Source organism: Delphinapterus leucas, chromosome 14 (genome assembly GCF_059928025.1).
Source record: "Delphinapterus leucas isolate spDelLeu-1000000601 "Yukka" chromosome 14, BTC_Dleu_Yukka2, whole genome shotgun sequence".
Taxonomy (NCBI): Eukaryota; Metazoa; Chordata; class Mammalia; order Artiodactyla; family Monodontidae; genus Delphinapterus; species Delphinapterus leucas.
Genome location: NC_143142.1, coordinates 10,148,510 through 10,168,178, shown reverse-complemented (window position 1 = coordinate 10,168,178; position 19,669 = coordinate 10,148,510). Strand labels below are relative to the sequence as shown.

At 44.9% G+C, this 19,669-nt stretch overlaps 1 protein-coding gene across 1 annotated transcript in view; it reads left to right on the top strand.

Moving 5' to 3' along the window:
• The first annotated feature begins 8,801 nt into the window (after positions 1-8,801).
• The window catches only part of LOC149747551 (coiled-coil domain-containing protein 60-like), a 55,252-nt gene continuing 44,384 nt past the window's right edge, over positions 8,802-19,669 (top strand). Inside the window, exon 1 of the mRNA XM_089894500.1 lies at positions 8,802-8,878. Coding sequence (XP_089750626.1) covers positions 8,814-8,878 — 65 coding nt within the window. The 5' untranslated portion in view covers positions 8,802-8,813. The remainder of the gene's footprint in view (positions 8,879-19,669) is intronic.

Here is a 19,669-nt window from a genome sequence, read left to right as displayed (position 1 = left end):
CTATACAGCATGGCGACTGTAGTTCGTAGTACTGTATTACGTATTTGAAAGTTGTGACGAGAGTCCATCTTAAAAGTTCTTATCCAAGAAAAATATCCTGTAACTATGTAAGGTGACGGTGTCAACTAGATTTATTGTGGTGAGCATTTTCCAGCGTACTCTACAAATATCAAACCATTATGTTGTACATCTGAAACTTAGTATGTCAATTATATCTCAAAAATAATAAATACTCCCTAAAGGATGCACCTTGCCTTTATTGAAGAGAGTCTTTAAAGAATTCAATAGCTCATTTCATATTTTAATTGGAAGGCCTGCGTGTGGATGAGGTCACTAGTTCAGGGTTATCCCTACATAGGTAGGTACCTGCCTTATACCCTTACGACAAAAACGTTCACTCTCCCCAAAGGAAAGTGTCTATCACCATCATAAAACCACCAAAGCTTAAATATCAGTATGCAAGCTAAGGTCTCTGGACTCATGTGTACGTCTTCCCATGGACCCTACCCGCTCTCTGCCTCTCCGTTCTTTACAGCTTGTCCATAATGAGTCTAAAATTTGCGAATCATCTTGCCTGTTCCTCAGTGTTCTCCTTTCCAATGGCCTCCCTTCCCCCGCCTCACCACTTGACAGAGCATCGCCAGCTGACATCTGTATCAGCCCAAGTACGTTTAGCAGGAATTCATTTCCATCTTAATCTGATTTGAGGAAGTAGATCACATTTTAAGAAGAAACAAAGATGGATTTGGAACACTCCTTCATAAAAGACAAGAGAACAGCAGACATTTCAAAGATTGCCTCTCTGGTCTTGACCTTCAACAAAATCATTCTGATTTTCTGCCATATAAAATTTTTTATGACAAAATCTAACAAAACTCAGTGGGCAAGCTTTGGAGGTACTATCTGTAAATTAATAGCTAGCAACTGCTATCCCTTGTTTAGCCCCCCGCTAGTCAAAACTGGGGGCAAAATGCAGTAGTGGTTGAGAACACACGCTTTTCAACAACAGCAGCAGCAGCGAAACCTGATTAAAAACTGGGCAGAGGATCTGAATAGACATTTTTCTAAAGAAGACGTACCCCGGTGGCCAACAGGTACCTGAAAAGATGCTCAGCATCTCCAATCATCAGCGAAACGCAACTCAAAGCCACAATGAGAGACCACCTCACACCTGTTAGAGTGGCTGTGATCAAAAAGACAAGAATCGGAGAATGTGGAGAAAAGGGAAACCTTGTGCACTGCTGATGGGACTGTAATTTGTTGCAGGCACTCTGGAAAGCAGTATGGAGAGTCCTCAGAAAGTTAAGAGTATGAGACCCCAATGTTCCACTTCAATAGCCAAGATATGGGAACAATCTAAGTGTCCAATGATAGATGCATGAATGAAGAAGATGTGGTGTATATGTATAATGGGATACTACTCACTCAGCCATAAAAAGGATGAAATCCAGCCATTTGCCACAAGGTGGATGGGCCTTAAAGGTACTGTGCTAAGTGAAGTAAGTCAGAGAAAGACAAATACTGTATGATTTCACTCAAATGTGGAATCCAAAAAAACAAAGCAAACAAAAACAAACACATAAAGAGAACAGATTAGTGGTTACCAGAGGGGAAGGTGCTTGGGGAGGTGGGTAACACAGGTGAAGGGGTCAACTGTATGGTGATGGATGGCAGTTAGACTCGCAGTGGTGATCACTTTGTAGGGTATACAGATGTTGAATTATAATGCTCCTGTACACCTGAAACTTATAAAAGAGAGAGAGACAAAAAAAAAAAACAACCCAAAACAAGACATATGTTTTGATGTTACTTGAGATGATTTCAATTCCAGACTTTGCCACTTAATAGCATGTCGTTTTCTCCTTTCAAAGCCTCAGTTTGCTCCTCTATGGGAAGAATAATAGTGCGGCGAGGACTAAGTAGAATCATGTATTTCAAATGAGAACACACTTAGGATCCTGTATGGCACATAGGTGAATGATAATGTTATCGTAGACAGCATTAGGTCCTTTTCACGGGCCCAAAGTTACCCAACACCGAAGTGACAGAATTAGGACTCCACCCTGGGCCTTTCAGACAACAAAACTCTTTACATTCATTCCTGTCACCTCCCACTTCTCAGCTGTCAGGTTAAACCAAATCACTTCCAAATGCTGCTATTTAAACAGTCCCAGTACATGGATATGAAATGTGAGTGTACCTGCCCAAGAACCTTCCCCACCTAAGGCTCCACTGTGAGTCTCTGCTCTCACCTCCCCCTCCAACATTTGTCATCTTTTAACCTGACACATTACCGGATGTCATGCGGCATCTCTCACAGTCCTGCTCTCAAAGACCCATTTACAGATGAGAGAAAGGACACGTGATGTATGTAGAAAGGGACAGGGCAGAGAGTCGACCTGGCTTTCCAGGAAACAAAGAATGGAGGCATCACCCACACTCTGCAAAGCAATGGAAGAACCGAAGGCTCTTAAGACCAATGGCGCACCCAAGGAAGCAAAGACAGAATTAAAATCAAGTCTCTCAGGATTGCTTTTATGAAATCCGGCTGGGAGTAGTCACAGAAAGTGAAACAAAGGACATCCAAAGAGATGGTGATGGGATTATACTTGGCTTTTATTTTCTCCTAATTTTAAAATCTTTTCCTGATATCCATTAATTAGTTTCGTAACCAGATGATAATCTTAAAAGTAGAGTTGTATTGCAAATGTGTTACTTGGGTACGGAGTCACCTTAATCAGTGTCAGTAGGGAGGAAAGATTTAGCATTAGTTTGTTTATCAACGATAAGGGTCTAAAAAGTGTGAGACTTAGAACACACGAGTTTTGATGCAAGAGGAGGTGGTCTCTGAAGATCTGGAATATACAGTACTTCCTGGGGAAAGAAACTGGGAGAAGTAGGAGGGTTCTGCATTTCCTAGAAACATGGATTTTGATAATGATTTTGAGAGAGAGAGAATGATCCTAATTCTGGATATGCATCTAAGCCATGGAAATTCTGGGAGTGTCAGATTTAGGATCAAAAGGTAAGGGATTACAAAGTTATCATCCGCAAAGAGGCCCTTGATTAAAGGGAGAACCAGCTTTATGGTCTAAAGGTAGCTGGTCAGCACCTGGAGCCAAGGCATTTGCATAAGCTATAACATACCCGTTTGTTTTGGGCCCACAGGGAGCTGATCCTTGCAAACTACATTTCCCAGGCGCCCTTGCCAGCTGGCTTCGCGGTAGGTTCGGCCAATAGGAGGTGGAGCAGGAAATTGGGGTGGGGGTGGGGAGAGGGAGGCGGGGCGAGAGAGAGATCTGCATATTTCTCGCCTTTTCTCGGTTTCTGGTGGCGCCTGCAACTGAGGCTACGTGTCTTCCGTGAGTGCAGCTTCTGCCAGGTGGCCGAATTCTAGGGCTTTTGAAGGCTTCCTCTTCCCTTTGTCCTTCCAGCCCTGGAGGGGGTACACACTTCCTCCTTTTGTTAAATCTCTAGTATGTCTTGCCCTCACTTGGCTTTCAGCTCTTCTGACACCTTTGTAACTGCGCCCCTATATTAAAGTCCCTCTCTTGAACTATCTTGCATGACCTCTGACTTCCTGCCTGTACCCCGCCTGATAGAGTGTGTTAAAATATACTCTTTTTTTTTGCGGTACGCGGGCTTCTCACCGTTGTGGCCTTTCCCGTTGCGGAGCGCAGGCTCAGCGGCCATGGCTCACGGGCCCAGCCGCTCCGCGGCATGTGGGATCCTCCCGGACCGGGGCACGAACCTGTGTCCCCTGCATCGGCAGGCGGACTCTCAACCACTGCGCCACCAGGGAAGCCCAAAATATACTTTTTAAAAAGAAATTTTTATTGGAGTATAGTTGATTTACAATGTTGTGTTAGTTTCAGGGGTATAGCAAAGTGAATCAGTTATACATATAAGTATATCCATTTTTTTTCAGATTCTTTTCTCACATAGGCCATTACAGAGTATTGAGTAGAGTTCCCTGTGCTGTACAGTAGGTCCTTATTATTTATCTGTTTTATATATAGGCGTGTGTATATGTCAGTCCCAATCTCCCAGTTTACCCTCCCCCTGCTTACCCCCGGTAACTGTAAGCTTGATTTCTATATCTGTAACTCTATTTCTGTTTTGTAGATAAGTTCCTTTGTGCCCAAAATATACTTTTAAATTACATCATTCCAGACCAACATTAAAAACTTATATTTTGCTTATGTTGATAGAGTTAGTCAGAATTGCTTTACAAATATGAAAATCACTATTATCTTATTATTAGACAGTATAAGTAAATTATTTTAAAATCAGAAAAAAAATAACCAAAATAAAAAATTATTATTTACCTACAGTTCAAACCTGAGATAACAATTTGTTATATTTACTTCCAGCTTGTTATATTATTACATATATACCTTGCCATATGTCAGTATTTTAAAACATAATTTGTATCAGTTTATATACATTTTTTAGGAATGTCTATAAATTTTTATGAATATATATCTTAAAATTTTCTATGATCTAAGTTCTTTATATTTGTGACATGCATTTTCCCTTGAAATTATACTCCTTTCCAAATCAGTGAGTCTACATCTACAGCGGCATTAAATAGTAGCACCAAATTCAAATCATCATATACCATTGTCTGGATAGACCACAATTTATTGCCCCAATGCCTGTTGCTGGACATTTAGATGTTTCTCACTGTTACTCACACTGCTGTGGTAGATATCCTCGTGGATAAATCTTTTCATCCTTGCTGCATAATTTCGTTGGATAGAAGCAGATTTGCTAGAGGAAAAGAATATGTATTTTTAAGGCTTGTCATACATATGGTGAAACTTTCCTTCAGAAAGGTGGTAGAGATAGTGATTTTTGGATGCTTCGTAAACTTTTCATTGTGCTCAGATCAAAGTGTGTTCGTAAATATCCTGACAACCGGCACTCCCTCATTCAATGCCAGTTATTACCAGTGGCTTATTTCAATTGTCATTAAACAGTGGTCACAATGAAAATGGTTTCCTGAGACTCCACTGAAATGCTGCCATAATTTCAGCACTTGTGGAGTGGATCTTCTCCTGCTAAAGTCTTATGTCAAGTTGAGGACACAGTTTGGCTTTGCTGCTACAAGTTGTTCAGCACCAACCCCAGTCCATACGAACTCACTCTTTTACGATAGTGTGAATCCCTGGGGCATGGGCAACTATCATTAGGTGAGATTTCAGGGAAAATGCTTGAAGTTTAGACAGTATCATAGTTGCTTCATGAAGGGGGCGAAACCTGAGACATTCGGGAGAGCGATGGGTGCACAGCTGACATCCAGCAGCATTCCCGTCATGGATTTTCAGATTATAGCAAGGAGGTTGGAGCGTGTTTATTCTGTCTTTGTTCGTAAGTGTTTTCATCACAACATCTCTGAAGAAAGTTGCTTTGGTTCTGAAAGAAGGAATTAATTGGCTGCTCAAAAAAAAAGAGGCATTAAAAAGAGACAACCTTGATTTCAAATGTTTGATCTCAACATGGCCAATCTCATCGCTTTCACTGCAAAATGCACCAGCATAGGGGTCATCTGATCTTAATCCCCAAGAGGGGGAAGAGAGCTAGTTGCAATAATTCTTGATCTGTTGCTGCCTTGACACACTCAAGGGAGGAAGCTGTTTCAGAGAGAAATCTTGTGGTTGTAAGGAAAAGGAAAGCCAATTCAAACTGATTGAAATAATAAAGGAAATGTTCGTGAAAAGTCCAGGTTCTGCTGTAACTTGTTCAGTTCAACAGGGTACCACGGGAAGAGTTTTTCTTTGACTGTCCTCTCCGCCTTCCCCCCTTATCTTCTTCAGCTGGAGGGTGGCTCCCTCTTAGGCACAAAATGGCTGCCAGCAACCCTCACAGGTGTCTGCTTCTCTGTTCATAGTCTATGAGGAAAGAGAACTTCTTTGCCTATGGTTCCTTAGACCTAGGAATCGTGCTTTTTAGAAGCCCCCGGCAAAAGTCTGCTTGTATCTCATTAGCCCAAATTGTGTCACATGACCATCCCTCAGCCAGTCACTGTGATGAGAGGTGGGCTCTGCTGTTTGGCTTCAGCCATTTAGGACCACCCTGTTGCTGGTACCATAAGTATTTTCTGAGGGGCAGGAAGTCTAACCAGGGGACCAACCAGTATCAAGAGGGAGGGAGAAGGGATACTGGGAGTGTGAGAAAAGCCAGTGTGCATTATGCAGAAGTTTTAAAAAGTACTCCCAGAGATCCTTATATGCCTCCTTGGAGGACTGTCTCTCCACCCACTTCACCATCCCTCAAGATGAAAACTGATAGATTTGCCATCAATTTTCAGCCAAGGGGTTGAAACACCCTGGTGTATTGGGATAAGCTTGATAATATTACCTACAAGTCATTCCTAGTGATAGCTAAAGAGAGAAAGTTTATAAATGATTTTATTGTTTCATGTCTAGCTGAGCTTATTCAAGGCTATCCCAGGTGCTTTTCTGGTATTCCGTATGCTTTATTTAGTGAACAAGACGGGGTACTCTGGGGTCTTGCCGTAGATTCTCCACCTCTAACCCGAGCTGCTTGGTACAGGACACGTACTGGGTGACCCAGGAGAAAAGTGGCTGAGAATCAGGCAGGCTAGTAACAGTCCCTTCCCTGCACCCCAGACCCCACTCTCTATCCTCACCACCCCACTACAGACATCATTCAGTTTAAAAAAAAAAATTTATGGGAGTAGAGTTGATTTACCATGTTGTGTTAGCTTCTGCCTTATAGCAAAGTGAATCAGTTATGCATACACGTATATCCACTCTTTTTTAGATTTTCTTCCAATATAAGCCATTACAGAGTACTGAATAGAGTTCCCTGTGCTGTACAGTAGGCTCTTATTGTTTATCTATTTTATATATAGTAGTGTGTATATGTCAGTCCCAAACTCCCAGTTTATCCCTTCTCCCACCCCCACCTTCCCCCCTAGTAACCATAAGTTTGTGTTCTACATCCGTGGCTCTATTTCTGTTTTGTAAATAAGTTCATTCGTACCATTTTTCTTAGATTCCACATATAAGTGATAGCTATGATAATTGTCTTTCTCTGTCTGACTTACTCCACTCAGTATGACAATCTCCAGATCCATCCAGACATCATTCAACTTTGATACAGCTACATCCCCTGCCTTCCACAGTCCACTCAAAAGGCCCAGAGCAGCAGGCACCACAGCCCAATTTCATTTTCAGAGAAAGTGGGTGATGATGGCTGCTGAGAAAACACCACACCTCCTCCCACACGCCCGTATTACTATGATTTCTGTTAGTGAGTAGCTGAACTGTCCTCACTGTGCCTTCAGAAAACACTCTCAGTACAGTACCGCTGATCAGCCACGGTCAGATTTCACTTGCCACTTATTTTTTTAAAATCTTTTCTTTTTGTTTATTACATAACTGATTCATATTTACTGCAGAGCAATGGGAAAGTCACGTAAACTAAGAAAAAGTAATAAAATCTGCTATAATCCCACCCCCGTAGAGAATCACTGCATGTTGGGGGGGGGAGCTTATCATATCTTTTGATATGTATACATTCAAACAGATCATTTTTCAAAAACAAAGAATCATGCAATACCTATTACTTTGTAACACGTCTTCTCCCTCGGAGAACTCCTCCAGCACCTCTAGGCTTAGATCATTATATTGTCGTTGCATTTAATTGCTGCATAGTATTCTGTCGTTTAGAGGCACCCTGCTTATTGAACCTGTCTTCTCTTGTGAAGCTGTGATTTCCAAGAGTTTGCTCTCACAAGCAGCATCTTAGCAGTTTTGTTGATATGAACCTCTGTGCCCATGCAGGGACGTTCCCATAGGATGCTTGACAGAAGAAGCATCATTAGGCCAAGGGCAAGCGTGCTTTTGCAACATTTAGTATGCATTGAGGAAGTGCCCTTCAGAAAAGTCATTACAATGTGTTCTCCCACAGTTTCATTTGAAAGCATCCATTTTCTCATAATTTCTTGTCACTTCCTTTCATTTAAAAAAAAAAACAATATTGCAGGAATTAATTTCACGACACGATAATCCAGATAATAGTCTTGCTATTGTTCACCAAATTGGTAGCTGAGAAAAGTGACTTTTATATTCCAGTATAGTTAATTTAACTCTCTTCTTTATATTGACCTGATATCCACCTCTGAGTAGTAAATTTAAGTCTTGTGAGGTTTCCCTGATGGCTAAGAAAGGCAAATGAATAGAGAAGAGGGAAAGAAGAACCCATGAACAATTACCTGGATAATTCACTCCTAAAATCCTGCTAGGGGAGCAGTGAGGGCGGGGGAGAAGTACATTTGCATCTTTATATTGACAGAATTCAAGCTCTCGAAATCAGGTACCTGTGCCACTTTACAACAATGATTATCAGCATTTAATTTTTTGCTTTACTTTGAGTCTAATGCTCATAATAGAAGCTTCCATTTTTCCGATGATTGCCATGAGTCAGGAATTTAGCGATTAATTTAATCATCACGACAAAGTAGGAATTATTCCCCTGTTCTTCTGCTGAAGAAATCAGGGCCCAGAGATGTTGAGTAATTTGTCCAAGGTCACGCAGGCGGTCACCAGACAGAATGAGGATCAGAGTTCAGGTTCGTCCGTCTCCAAAGCCCTTGCTGTCACCAGTGTGCCACAAGGCCTCTCTTTTGGTGGAAGAAAGGACGCTGTGCTGCCTAAGGACCCCTCCAAGCTGATCAGACATCTCACATGAGTGCATGAGCCTCCTGCGGCCTGGCTCCGCTTGGCACAGTTGTACTAACACTTCTTTCACTTCTTGACTTCCCTCAGGCCCCAGACAAACCAATGAGGAGCATCAAGTATATGGAGAAGGATATAATAAACCTCAAGAAAGACCTTACACGAAGCCGGTGAGTGAGCCCTGCACCGAATGACTCACAGACAGCCCGATAGGGACAAGCAGGCTATGGGGTGATGCCTGTGAGTCTTTGCCGATTCTCAGTGCCCCTCAACGCTGAACATTAAGCAGGAGATTTGCAGGAGGGTAGCCCTGTAAGGGCTGGGGATGGGACCCATTTCTTGGTTGGACTCTTCAGGGAGTACCTGCACAAGACCGACCTACCCATTCTTGCTCAGGGCAGTCCCATGCCTAGAATTCCCTCTGCTTTCCTTTCTTGGACTGAATCCAAGTCAAGAGAGTTCCCTTATGCTCCAGAAGACTCTTCCCGTTTTACTGCACGCCCACAGTGTGGTAGCCGAGAGTCAGATCGACCTGGTCTCAAATACTGCTATACCTGCCAGCTGGCGACACTGGAAGAGTTACTTAACCTCCCTGAGTCTCTGTTTCCTTAACTGTAAAGTGAGTATAGTATGAGGTTGTTAGAAGGACTGGGTGAGATAATGCATAAAAGTGCCATCGCCTTGAAGACAATGCCATTCATATCTTTTTCCACCCCATCAATTCCTTCCTCCATAGCGTGATAGCGTGAGCAAACTGAGGTCTAGGATCATATTTTTGTCATCTCTTGGCGTGAGGAAGGATTTCTTTCTCCTCAACGTGGCGTCATAAATGGGGCTTTTGGCCAAACAACTGAAGGCGGAGTAAGAGATGGAGATTCTTTTAACACAGAACACGTAAGAGACACGCTAAGCGGGGGTCATACAGGCAGCGCGGAGGGTCTGCTTATCTCACGAGCCAGACCCTGGTAAGAATCACAGCAAGATGCTTCCTTCCTCACCTCCATGGTCTGGAAGCTCTTCCTTCACTGCGCACCTGCATCTCCTCCCCACACGGCTTTGACGGAACGGGTGACAGCTCAAGAAGAGGCAGGAAGGTGTGGGCTTTTGAAACGGGGGAGAAGGAAAGGGATGAAGGAGGCTAACGGGGGCATCAGAATAGGGCCCCAGAGAACAATATTTCCCCACCGACCACAGGAAGGGTGGCTGCATCGGCTCTGAGAGGGGCTCTGGGCACCCAGTGTCCAGCAGAAACATAATGTGAGCTGTTCATGTAATTTAAATTTTTTCAGTAGCCACACTAAAAAAAAAAAGTGGGAAAAAAACAAGTGAAAGTAATTCTAATAATATATTTTATTTAGCCAAATAGATCCGAAGTATTGTCACTTGACATGGAATCAATATAAAAAGGTGTTAATGAGATACTTTATAGTCTGTTTTGAACATGTGATGAAAAATGATGAGTGGTGAAAATCCACAGTGTATGTTGCACTTAGAACATATATCAGTTTAGACCAACCACATTTCAAGTGCTCAGTAGTTGTTACAGATTGAACTGTGTCCCCCCAAAATCCGTATGTCGAAGCCCCAACCCTCAACGTGATTGTATTTGCAGAGAGGGCCACTGAAGAGGTAATTAAGGTTAAGTGAGGTCCGAAAGGTGGGACCTAATCCAATAGGATTGGCGTTCTCATAAGAAGAGGAGAGGATGCCGGGAATGTGCACACACACAGAGAAAGGGCCAGGTAAGGGCACAGCTAGGAGATGCCATCTGCAAGCCAACGAGAGGCACCTTGGTCTTGGCCTTCTTGCCTCCAGAGCTAGGAGAAAATAAGTGTCTGTTGTCGAGACCACCCATTCTGTTATGACAGCCGCATCAGACTAACATAATAGTCAACATTGGAATAATCCTGCAGAGAGTGTCCCCAGCTCAAGGGGGGATGATGGGGCTCAGTCTCGGAGTTTCGAGCAGAGCAGAGCTCAGAGACGGCATGTGAACTTGTCCCTGAAAATCAACAGATGATCCGCACAGGGACCCCTCTGTTAGTTGTGGACACATTGGCCTCTACAGTGTTTGAACCCAGGTTAGAGGGCTTTTGAGGCTGATGCCTTGGGAACTTGGGAGCCCCAGGGACTGGTGAGAGGTAGTGTCAGGAGGCCAGAGTTACCTGAGTGGGGCAGCATCTGGGCAGGCAGCAAAGGAAGAGGGTTGCACAGCTGAGGGTGCACCTCCCAGCGGGGATTTGTACTCTGCTCCGCACTCATGCCTGAAGGACATTCCAGCTTTCAGAGGGAATGTTCCAGGCTTCAGAAGAAATGGTACAGCAGGGAAATTGCATCAGAGGTGAGGTTCCATCTGTATGTCATGGGCACCAGTCAGAACAGACACTGGCCGTACACAGCCATTATGACCATGTCAGTTCTTACCAGCTGAGTGTTGCCAGCCTGGAGGTCGATGATTCTAATCAGGCCTCAATACATAGCAGAATCTCTGGAGCCTAGGAAATGAGCGTTTCCATGATAATTTATACTGTAGACTGAGAGCTGATAACTACAAGTACCAATACATGCCTTGATCTATGTAGGTTCCAGATACCAAGACTCAACCCAGTCCAGGGAGGGCAACAAGCAGTGGTGAGCCAGCTTGTAACCAGAACTGACTCGCTAAATTTCCAGGAAATTTGACAGCCAAATTATTAAACGCAGCTATTGTTAAAAATTAACTTATATAAACTTACAGTTAAATACATTGTATTAAAACAAAGGTGATAAATACTCGCAACTCACCATTTCTTTTTTTTTTTCTTCTCCTTCTTACAAGGAGAGCAACATTCGCCCTTTTCCTCCTTGCATGGACCTTGTAAGGACCCAGTAAGATGGATAAAAGTACTCTGGGAAACATTAACAAATTCAGGGTATTATTTAAATACTTCTCACTTTCCCCTTGAGTCTTACTTTGCCACAGTTTAAGCCTTCTCTGTTCCTATAGCACTGGCTTTGGCATTTCATGGCATTTCCGTCAGGAGGCTCACAGCCCTCCAGCCACCCTCCTGCTCCTGCCACTAGCTCGCAGCTCTGTTCAATCTGCAGCACTGATTGTTAGGCCTGAGTAGATTCCCTGGTCCACATAGACTCAGGTTAGTCTCTTCCTTTACTTCCTTAGTAACCTGCTAAATCCCGATAGACATGTGGTTCTCAATTGCGGGTGATTCTCTTCCCTTCCCCCCTTCCCATGAGGAGACATTTGGCAATGTCTGGAGTCATCTTTGGTTATCATTATTGGTGGGATGGTTAGGGATGCTGGTCACCAATTCCAGTGTGTGTGTTGTTTTCTCCCACATCAATCTATTCTCTGACACCAGCTGAGTGTCCTATCATTCAACTCAATTCTGACGCTGTCTACCCCAGAGGTGGTATCAGATTCCAAAGGTTAAGGGCACAGTCCCACAAGACTCCCCTCCACTTCAGATGACAATTTCAGGCCTAGGTTGTTACTCATGCTTCTGACCCACTGGCTATAAATCAGAGGTTCCCACAACCCCTTCTGTGGGTTTAATTTGCTAGAGTGGCTCACAGAACTCAGGAAACCTGTATAATCACTAGATTACCAGTTTATTACAAAGGATATTGAAGGATATGAATCAACAGTCAGATGAAGAGATGTGTAGGGTGAGGTCCCGAACAAAGGAGCTTCTGTTCTCGTGGAGTTTAGGGCCTGGCAAGGTGGTGGGTGGAAGTGTTTGGGTTCCCCAACACTCTTTAGCCTCTAATGAAAATACCAGCTGCATAAAGGGAGCTCCAAGTGTCTTCTTACTTCATCCCTTCTTCAGCGCTCCGCCTGTATTCTCCTCTCCCCATGAAAATTATGAAGATGTCTGTATACTTAACAGGTGTTGAAGGTTTGAGCTGAAAAATCCAAATTGATGGTGGACTCATCAGGAAGGAGAAACTGGGATTCATTTCCCAGTAGTTTCCGGACCGGCAGTGGACAGACGTGGGTTCTGGTCCAGGCTTCGCCTCTAAGTAGCTGGGCTCCTTTCGACAAGTCTTAGAATCGTAGAGCCTTTGTGTTGGAACGGAATTAGGGGTCATGTAGTCCAACCTTCTTCTTTTTTTTTGTTTTTGTTTTTTACATCTTTATTGGAGTATAATTGCTTTACAATGGTGTGTTAGTTTCTGCTTCATAACAAAGGGAATCAGTTATACATATACATATGTTCCCATATCTCTTCCCTCTTGCGTCTCCCTCCCTCCCACCCTCCCTATGCCACCCCTCCAGGCGGTCACAAAGCACCGAGCTGATCTCCCTGTGCTATGCGGCTGCTTCCCACCAGCTATCTACCTTACGTTTGGTAGTGTATATATGTCCATGCCTCTCTCTCGCTTTGTCACAGCTCACCCTTCCCGCTCCCCATATCCTCAAGTCCGTTCTCTAGTAGGTCTGTGTCTTTTTTCCCGTCTTACCCCTAGGTTCTTCATGACATTTTTTTTTCTTAAATTCCATATATATGTGTTAGCATACGGTATTTGTCTTTCTCTTTCTGACTTACTTCACTCTGTATGACAGACTCTAGGTCTATCCACCTCATTACAAATAACTCAATTTCGTTTCTTTTTATGGCTGAGTAATATTCCATTGTATATATGTGCCACATCTTCTTTATCCATTCATCCGATGATGGGCACTTAGGTTGTTTCCATCTCCGGGCTATTGTAAATAGAGCTGCAATGAACATTTTGGTACATGACTCTTTTTGAATTATGGTTTTCTCAGGGTATATGCCCAGTAGTGGGATTGCTGGGTCATATGGTAGTTCTATTTGTAGTTTTTTAAGGAACCTCCATACTGTTCTCCATAGTGGCTGTACCAATTCACATTCCCACCAGCAGTGCAAGAGTGTTCCCTTTTCTCCACACCCTCTCCAGCATTTATTGTTTCTAGATTTTTTGATGATGGCCATTCTGACTGGTGTGAGATGATATCTCATTGTAGTTTTGATTTGCGTTTCTCTAATGATTAATGATGTTGGCAACTCATCATTTCTTAATGATTTCATACATTTTACTGCTAGCTGTGCAGTTGAGGTTATTTCTGGCTATAGTATCTGTGTGGTGGAAATACTGTATGATGGGGGCTACTGCAAATCTCCTTCCAGCTCCACATTCACTGACATCATATTGGTAGGTCAAAATCAGCTACAGTGGGAATACTTAGGCGCAGAAATCAGCCAAAGGTACAAATCAGGGCTTACTTGTCCCTCCAGAGGGATGGTTGTTAAACATTCACCAGCACTCTGGGGACATGCCCCCGAATGACCAAGGTAGAAACTTCCACTAATCTAGAGGGGTTCAGTAGAGGGGTGATGTAGAGGGGTGATGAAAAGGTGATAAAGACAGTGGCTTTTCTGTCATCCTCGAGTTGGCAAGCTGAGTCTGTCCTTTGTGCCAGACACATTTACCATGGCTAGAATTTAACATCCTCATCAGACAGGCTCGGCTTGTCCAAGTGCTGGATGCGAAGGACAACATGGAAAGGGCCAGACAGAAAAGCCACAAGCAAGAAAGCAAGAAACGACAGTAAAACTTTGTATTTGGCCACACTCCTGGATCCCACTGACATTTAAGGAACCAGAGATTCCCCCTCAGAAGGAACACCTGTTTTCCAGGGGAAATCATCCCTCCAAGAGATGCACACCCCTTGGCCCCATCACCCAGTATTAAATGAGGTGAATTGTTAACAAAGAAGATATTGTCTTTTCCACTTACTGTTTTTAAAATCTGCTTCACCTCCTGTTGGAATCTAGCCCAAAACACCAAAAGGAGGTGTTAGAATGAGCCAAACGCCTTGACTGTCTTCTAGATTTTTATTTAATACTTCAGCCCCCTTATAATTCAATTGCACCATCCCTGGTTTCATGGCCAATTTAACATGATGCTGAAAAGAATAAAAATCACGGGCTTCCCTGGTGGCGCAGTGGTTGAGAGTCCGCCTGCCGATGCAGGGGACGCGGGCTCGTGCCCCGGTCCTGGAGGATCCCACATGCCGCGGAGCGGCTGGGCCCGTGAGCCATGGCCGCTGAGCCTGCGCGTCCGGAGCCTGTGCTCCGCAACGGGAGAGGCCGCAACAGTGAGAGGCCCACGTACCGCAAAAAAAAAACCTAACAGCTTTCCTCCTCGCCTCTTCCACCAGGTGTTCGGTGGCACTAAGCGGCACACTGTGCACTCACTTCCCAAATTTCTCCGAGCAGAAGTTGACAACTGGGGCTTCTCTGTGTGCCCAGTTCTTGGTTGACTCTTGAAACCAATGACATGTTTTCCTCCAAAGCTGCCGGTACTTTTTATTGCACGTGTTTTTTTTTTGTTTTTTGTTTTTTTAAGGAAAATAGACATCTCTGCAATGAAAACAACTGAAATGTTGAACCTGAAGCTATGATATACCCGTGGCAAAGTTTAGTTAGGCACTGGCAACCGCAAATAAGCAGTGATAAATTAGCCCCCTCTCCCAGCAGATCCCAGCAGGGTACAGACTATGCACCTGTTTCCAAGGTCTGAGACTTTGCTTTCCAGCTGCATTGGGTAGACTGCTGAAGCACGGCAGTGAGAAATGACAGAGGTGGAATTTTGGCAAAGGAAGAAGCTTTTTCTTTTGTATGAAGCTAGACACTTCTTCTTGGTCCCTCCTTAGTTTTTCTGCGCTCATTCACTTTCTTCAACAAATATTTATTGACTACCAGGAATCACCAGGTATACACCAGGCATCATTGTATATATTGGAGACACGGCAGTGCACGAAGTAGACAAAATTCCTGTCCTCAGTGAATAAGAGACAGTGATGTGCATTAAAATGGGGCAAAGACAAACAAGTTCGCAAGTAAGTAAACAGGATTGGGGCAGGGGACGTTGGCTGTATCCTATGAAGAATGTAAAGCAAGGTGATGAACAGGCAGAGCTCGTTTTACTGCGCTTCACAGATACTGCGTCTTTCACAAATTGAAAGTGTGTGGCAAGTCTGTCGGCACCATTTTCCCAACAGCGTTTGCTCGCTTTGTGTCTCTGCGTCACATTTTGGTAATTCTTGCAATATTTCAGACTTTTTTTTTTGCGGTACGTGGGCCTCTCACCGTTGCGGCCCCTCCCACCGCGGAGCACAGGCTCTGGACACGCAGGCTCAGTGGCCATGGCTCGCGGGCCCAGCCGCTCTGTGGCATGTGGGATCTTCCTGGACCGGGGCACGAACCTGCGTCCCCTGCATCAGCAGGTGGACTCTCAGCCACTGCGCCACCAGGGAAGCCCCCCATTTTTACTATATGTGGATGGTGATCTGTGATCAGTGATCTTTGATGTGACTCTTGCAAAAGATTAGGACTCACTGAAGGCTCAGAGGATGGTTAGCCTTCTTTAGCAGTAAAGTATTTTTTAATTAAGATATGTACATTGGGGCTTCCCTGGTGGCGCAGTGGTTGAGAGTCCGCCTTCCAATGCAGGGGACGCAGGTTCGTGCCCCGGTCCGGGAGGATCCCACGTGCCGCGGAGTGGCTGGGCCCGTGAGCCATGGCCGCTGAGCCTGTGCGTCCTGAGCCTGTGCTCCGCAACGGGAGAGGCCACAACAGTGAGAGGCCCGGGTACCGCAAAAACAAAAACAAAAACAAAACAGAGTGGTCAGAGGGAGCGGTTTTGTAAAGGGGGCCATGGACGGACGCCTGAACAGTGATGCCTGAACGGAGTATTTCAGAGGACAACAGGTGGATGAGTGCCAAAGCTGGGACAAACCAGAAACGCTGGAGAAGCAGAAAGAAGGCCAGCGTGGCTGGACCAGAGTAAGGGAGATGGGCACAGGCTGGAGCCCACAGGGCCTTGGGCCTCACAGGCCGTGGCGAAAAGTTTGGGTTTTAGTCTAAGTGCAATGAGAACCCGTTGGAGGGTTCTGAACAAGAGAAGGATCTGATCTGATCTTTAAAAGAACATTCCATCGGCTACATAGGGACCAGTAGAAAGGCTGTGGTAAGAGATGTCGATGGCTTGGGTCAGGCAAATAGCAGTGAATCGGAGAGAAGTGGGTGGATTCGGGATTTGTTTGGAGGCGCAGGATGAGATCAGATGTGGGAGACGAGGGAGAAGGCGGGATCAACATGTTTTTGTCTCTTCCGCCCTATTTCCTCACTGGGATGTAAGATGTCTCCTAACCTAGAAAATATCATGTCCACTGTCATGGTCCCCGAGTGTTTAGTGATGGAATGAATTAATTCTGTTGTCCATCCCTGGAACTTAGAAGTTAAAAATAAAGGGGAAGCCCTGTACATTAACTTAGAGAAAGTGAGTGAGGGAGATGGCTTACATACAAATCTGTGGGATAAACCAGTTGATGAGATGGCTGGGCCGTTGCTGTCTCCAGCAGCCTGGTCTCCCTCTTCCACTGCCTTCAAGCTGGAGTGTCCACTCTGCCTTATTGGGGAATGGCCTGTGGCTGGGAGGAGAAGGTGTTAATGTTGTCCTGCAACAGGGTCAGGCTGTCCTGGGAATCCCCAGGGTCTAGCTCAGTTCGTAGCATGGAGAAGCCACTCAATAAATATTTGCTAAAGTTTATATTTGCGTCGTATCTTAAAAATCTTCCCTGAGACAGGCAGGAAAGTTCCTTTTGTTCCATTTCTCAGATGAGAAAACTGAGACTCAGCGAAGTTCAGAGATTTACTTGCAGTCATTGCATCAGTTAGCTATCAACGCATAACAAGTCACCTCAAAAAGTCAGTGACTTAAAACAGTCACATATATTAGTGTTTATGAGTCTATAATTCAGTTGGGAAGTTCTCTGATCTCAGCTCGTCTCCCTTGAGTGCCTGTCCTCAGCTGAGGGTTAGGGAGGTGACTTTGCTGATCTTGGCTGGGCTGTCTCCTATGGTTTGGAAGATAACCAGCCATAGGGAGGTCTAGGATGGCCTTGGCCCTAACAACATGGTGTCTCATTCTCAAGCAGGTCAGTTAGGCCTTGTTCTCACCATAGCAGGATTCTTTTTTTTTTTTTTTTTTTTTTTTTTTTGCGATACGCGGGCCTCTCACTGTTGTGGCCTCTCCCGTTGCGGAGCACAGGCTCCGGACGCGCAGGCTCAGCGGCCATGGCTCGCGGGCCTAGCCGCTCCGCGGCATGTGGGATCTTCCGGGACCGGGGCACGAACCCGTGTCCCCTGCATCGGCAGGCGGACTCTCAACCACTGCGCCACCAGGGAAGCCCCATAGCAGGATTCTGAGAGAGAATGGAAGTGTGTGAAGCCTCTGAAGATTTATGCTAAGAACTGGCAAAACATTACTTCTCCCGTATTCTTGTGACCACAGCAAGTCACACATCCAGCCCAGATTACAGGTGGGGGAGGGGCTTCCCTGATGGCACAGTGGTTAAGAATCCGCCTGCCAGTGCAGGGGGCATGGGTTTGAGCCCAGGTCTGGGGAGATCCCACATGCCACAGAGCAACTAAGCCCGTGAGCCACAACTACTGAGCCTGCACATCTGGAGCCTGTGCTCCACAAAGGGAGAGGCCGTGACAGTGAGAGGCCCACACACCATGATGAAGAGTGGCCCCCGCTCGCCGCAACTGGAGAAAGCCCTTGCACAGAAATGAAGACCCGACACAGCCAAAAATAAATAAATAAATAAATAAATAAATAAATAAATAAATAAATAAAAAGGTGGGGGAATAGGGACTTCCCTGGTGGTGCAGTGGTTAAGAATCCGCCTGCCAGTGCAGGGGACATGGGTTTGAGCCCTAGTCCAGGAAGATCCCATGGGCGGAGCAACTAAGCCCATGGGCCACAACTACTGAGCCTGCGTGCCTAGAGCCCGTGCTCCACAACAAGAGAAGCCACTGCAATGAGAAGCCTGCACACCGCAATGAAGAGTAGCCCCCGCTTGCCACAAAGCAGCCCAAAATAAATAAATAAATAAAATTTTTTTTTAAAGGTGGGGGAATAGACTCCACTTCTTGATGGGAAGATTTGCAAAGTCTCCTTGCAAAAGGGTGGAGATTTGGGGTCATTTTTTTCAGTCGACCACAGTCAGATAGCCAATTCTGAGCTAACCTTTGAGACATGAGCTAGTTTCCCAAAAGTTAATTTGTACAAATCAGAGTCTCCCTCTTGGGAATGTAAAGTGGAAGCCACGTCAAGAATCAAGCAGGTGGCAGTGAGGGGAGAAGCTACAAGGCTCTGAGGAAGGGGGACCAGAGAGGCATGGAGAGCTGTAGGGAACCAGGGCATGAGGGGCAAAGAGAGGGAAGATAAAGGAGCTGAGTGGGAAGTTAGAGGAGAAGACAGCAACCTAAGAGAAGAGAGCCCGACGTCATGTCAAGACTCAACCTGAAGACTTTCAGATCCTGCTACTGAGGTCCCTGAAGCTCTTTTCGGAGAAAATCTCCAATTCTTCTTTGAGTTCCTCATCTTGGATTCCCACAAGAGTTTTCAAACCCTTTATCACCCCTATATGTACCCTTACAATAAACCCCTCTTGAGTGGAATAGCTTGGCAATCAAGGACCCCGATGACTAAAATGACTTCTTAGTCTATAAAGACAGAGGAATCCAGAGGAAATGTGACTTTTATCATCCCACTCTGTTGCTGGGCTGCTTTATGAGTTAATGGTGTTTAATAAGGGGCATTCCTTTTGGGTTATGGTTTGTGTCTAAGCTGGTAGGTGGAGTGAACTTCTCTTCTTGAAACAAAAAGAGATGAAACGGATAATTTAATCTAGATGGGTGGCACATGTACCCCCACTCCTTTCTCCTGTGCCCAAGGCAGACATTACTGATGGATCACAGCACTCTTTCCATTTGAGCCCAGACTTGGTCTCAAAAGTCCTCTCAATCCAGCACTCCAGGCAGCTACCATTCATTAGAGTTGTTAAACAGGATGTAATTTATTTGTCATCTATAAATTAGAAGACTCAAAAGGAGACTTTGGTATCTATAATATGGCACCTT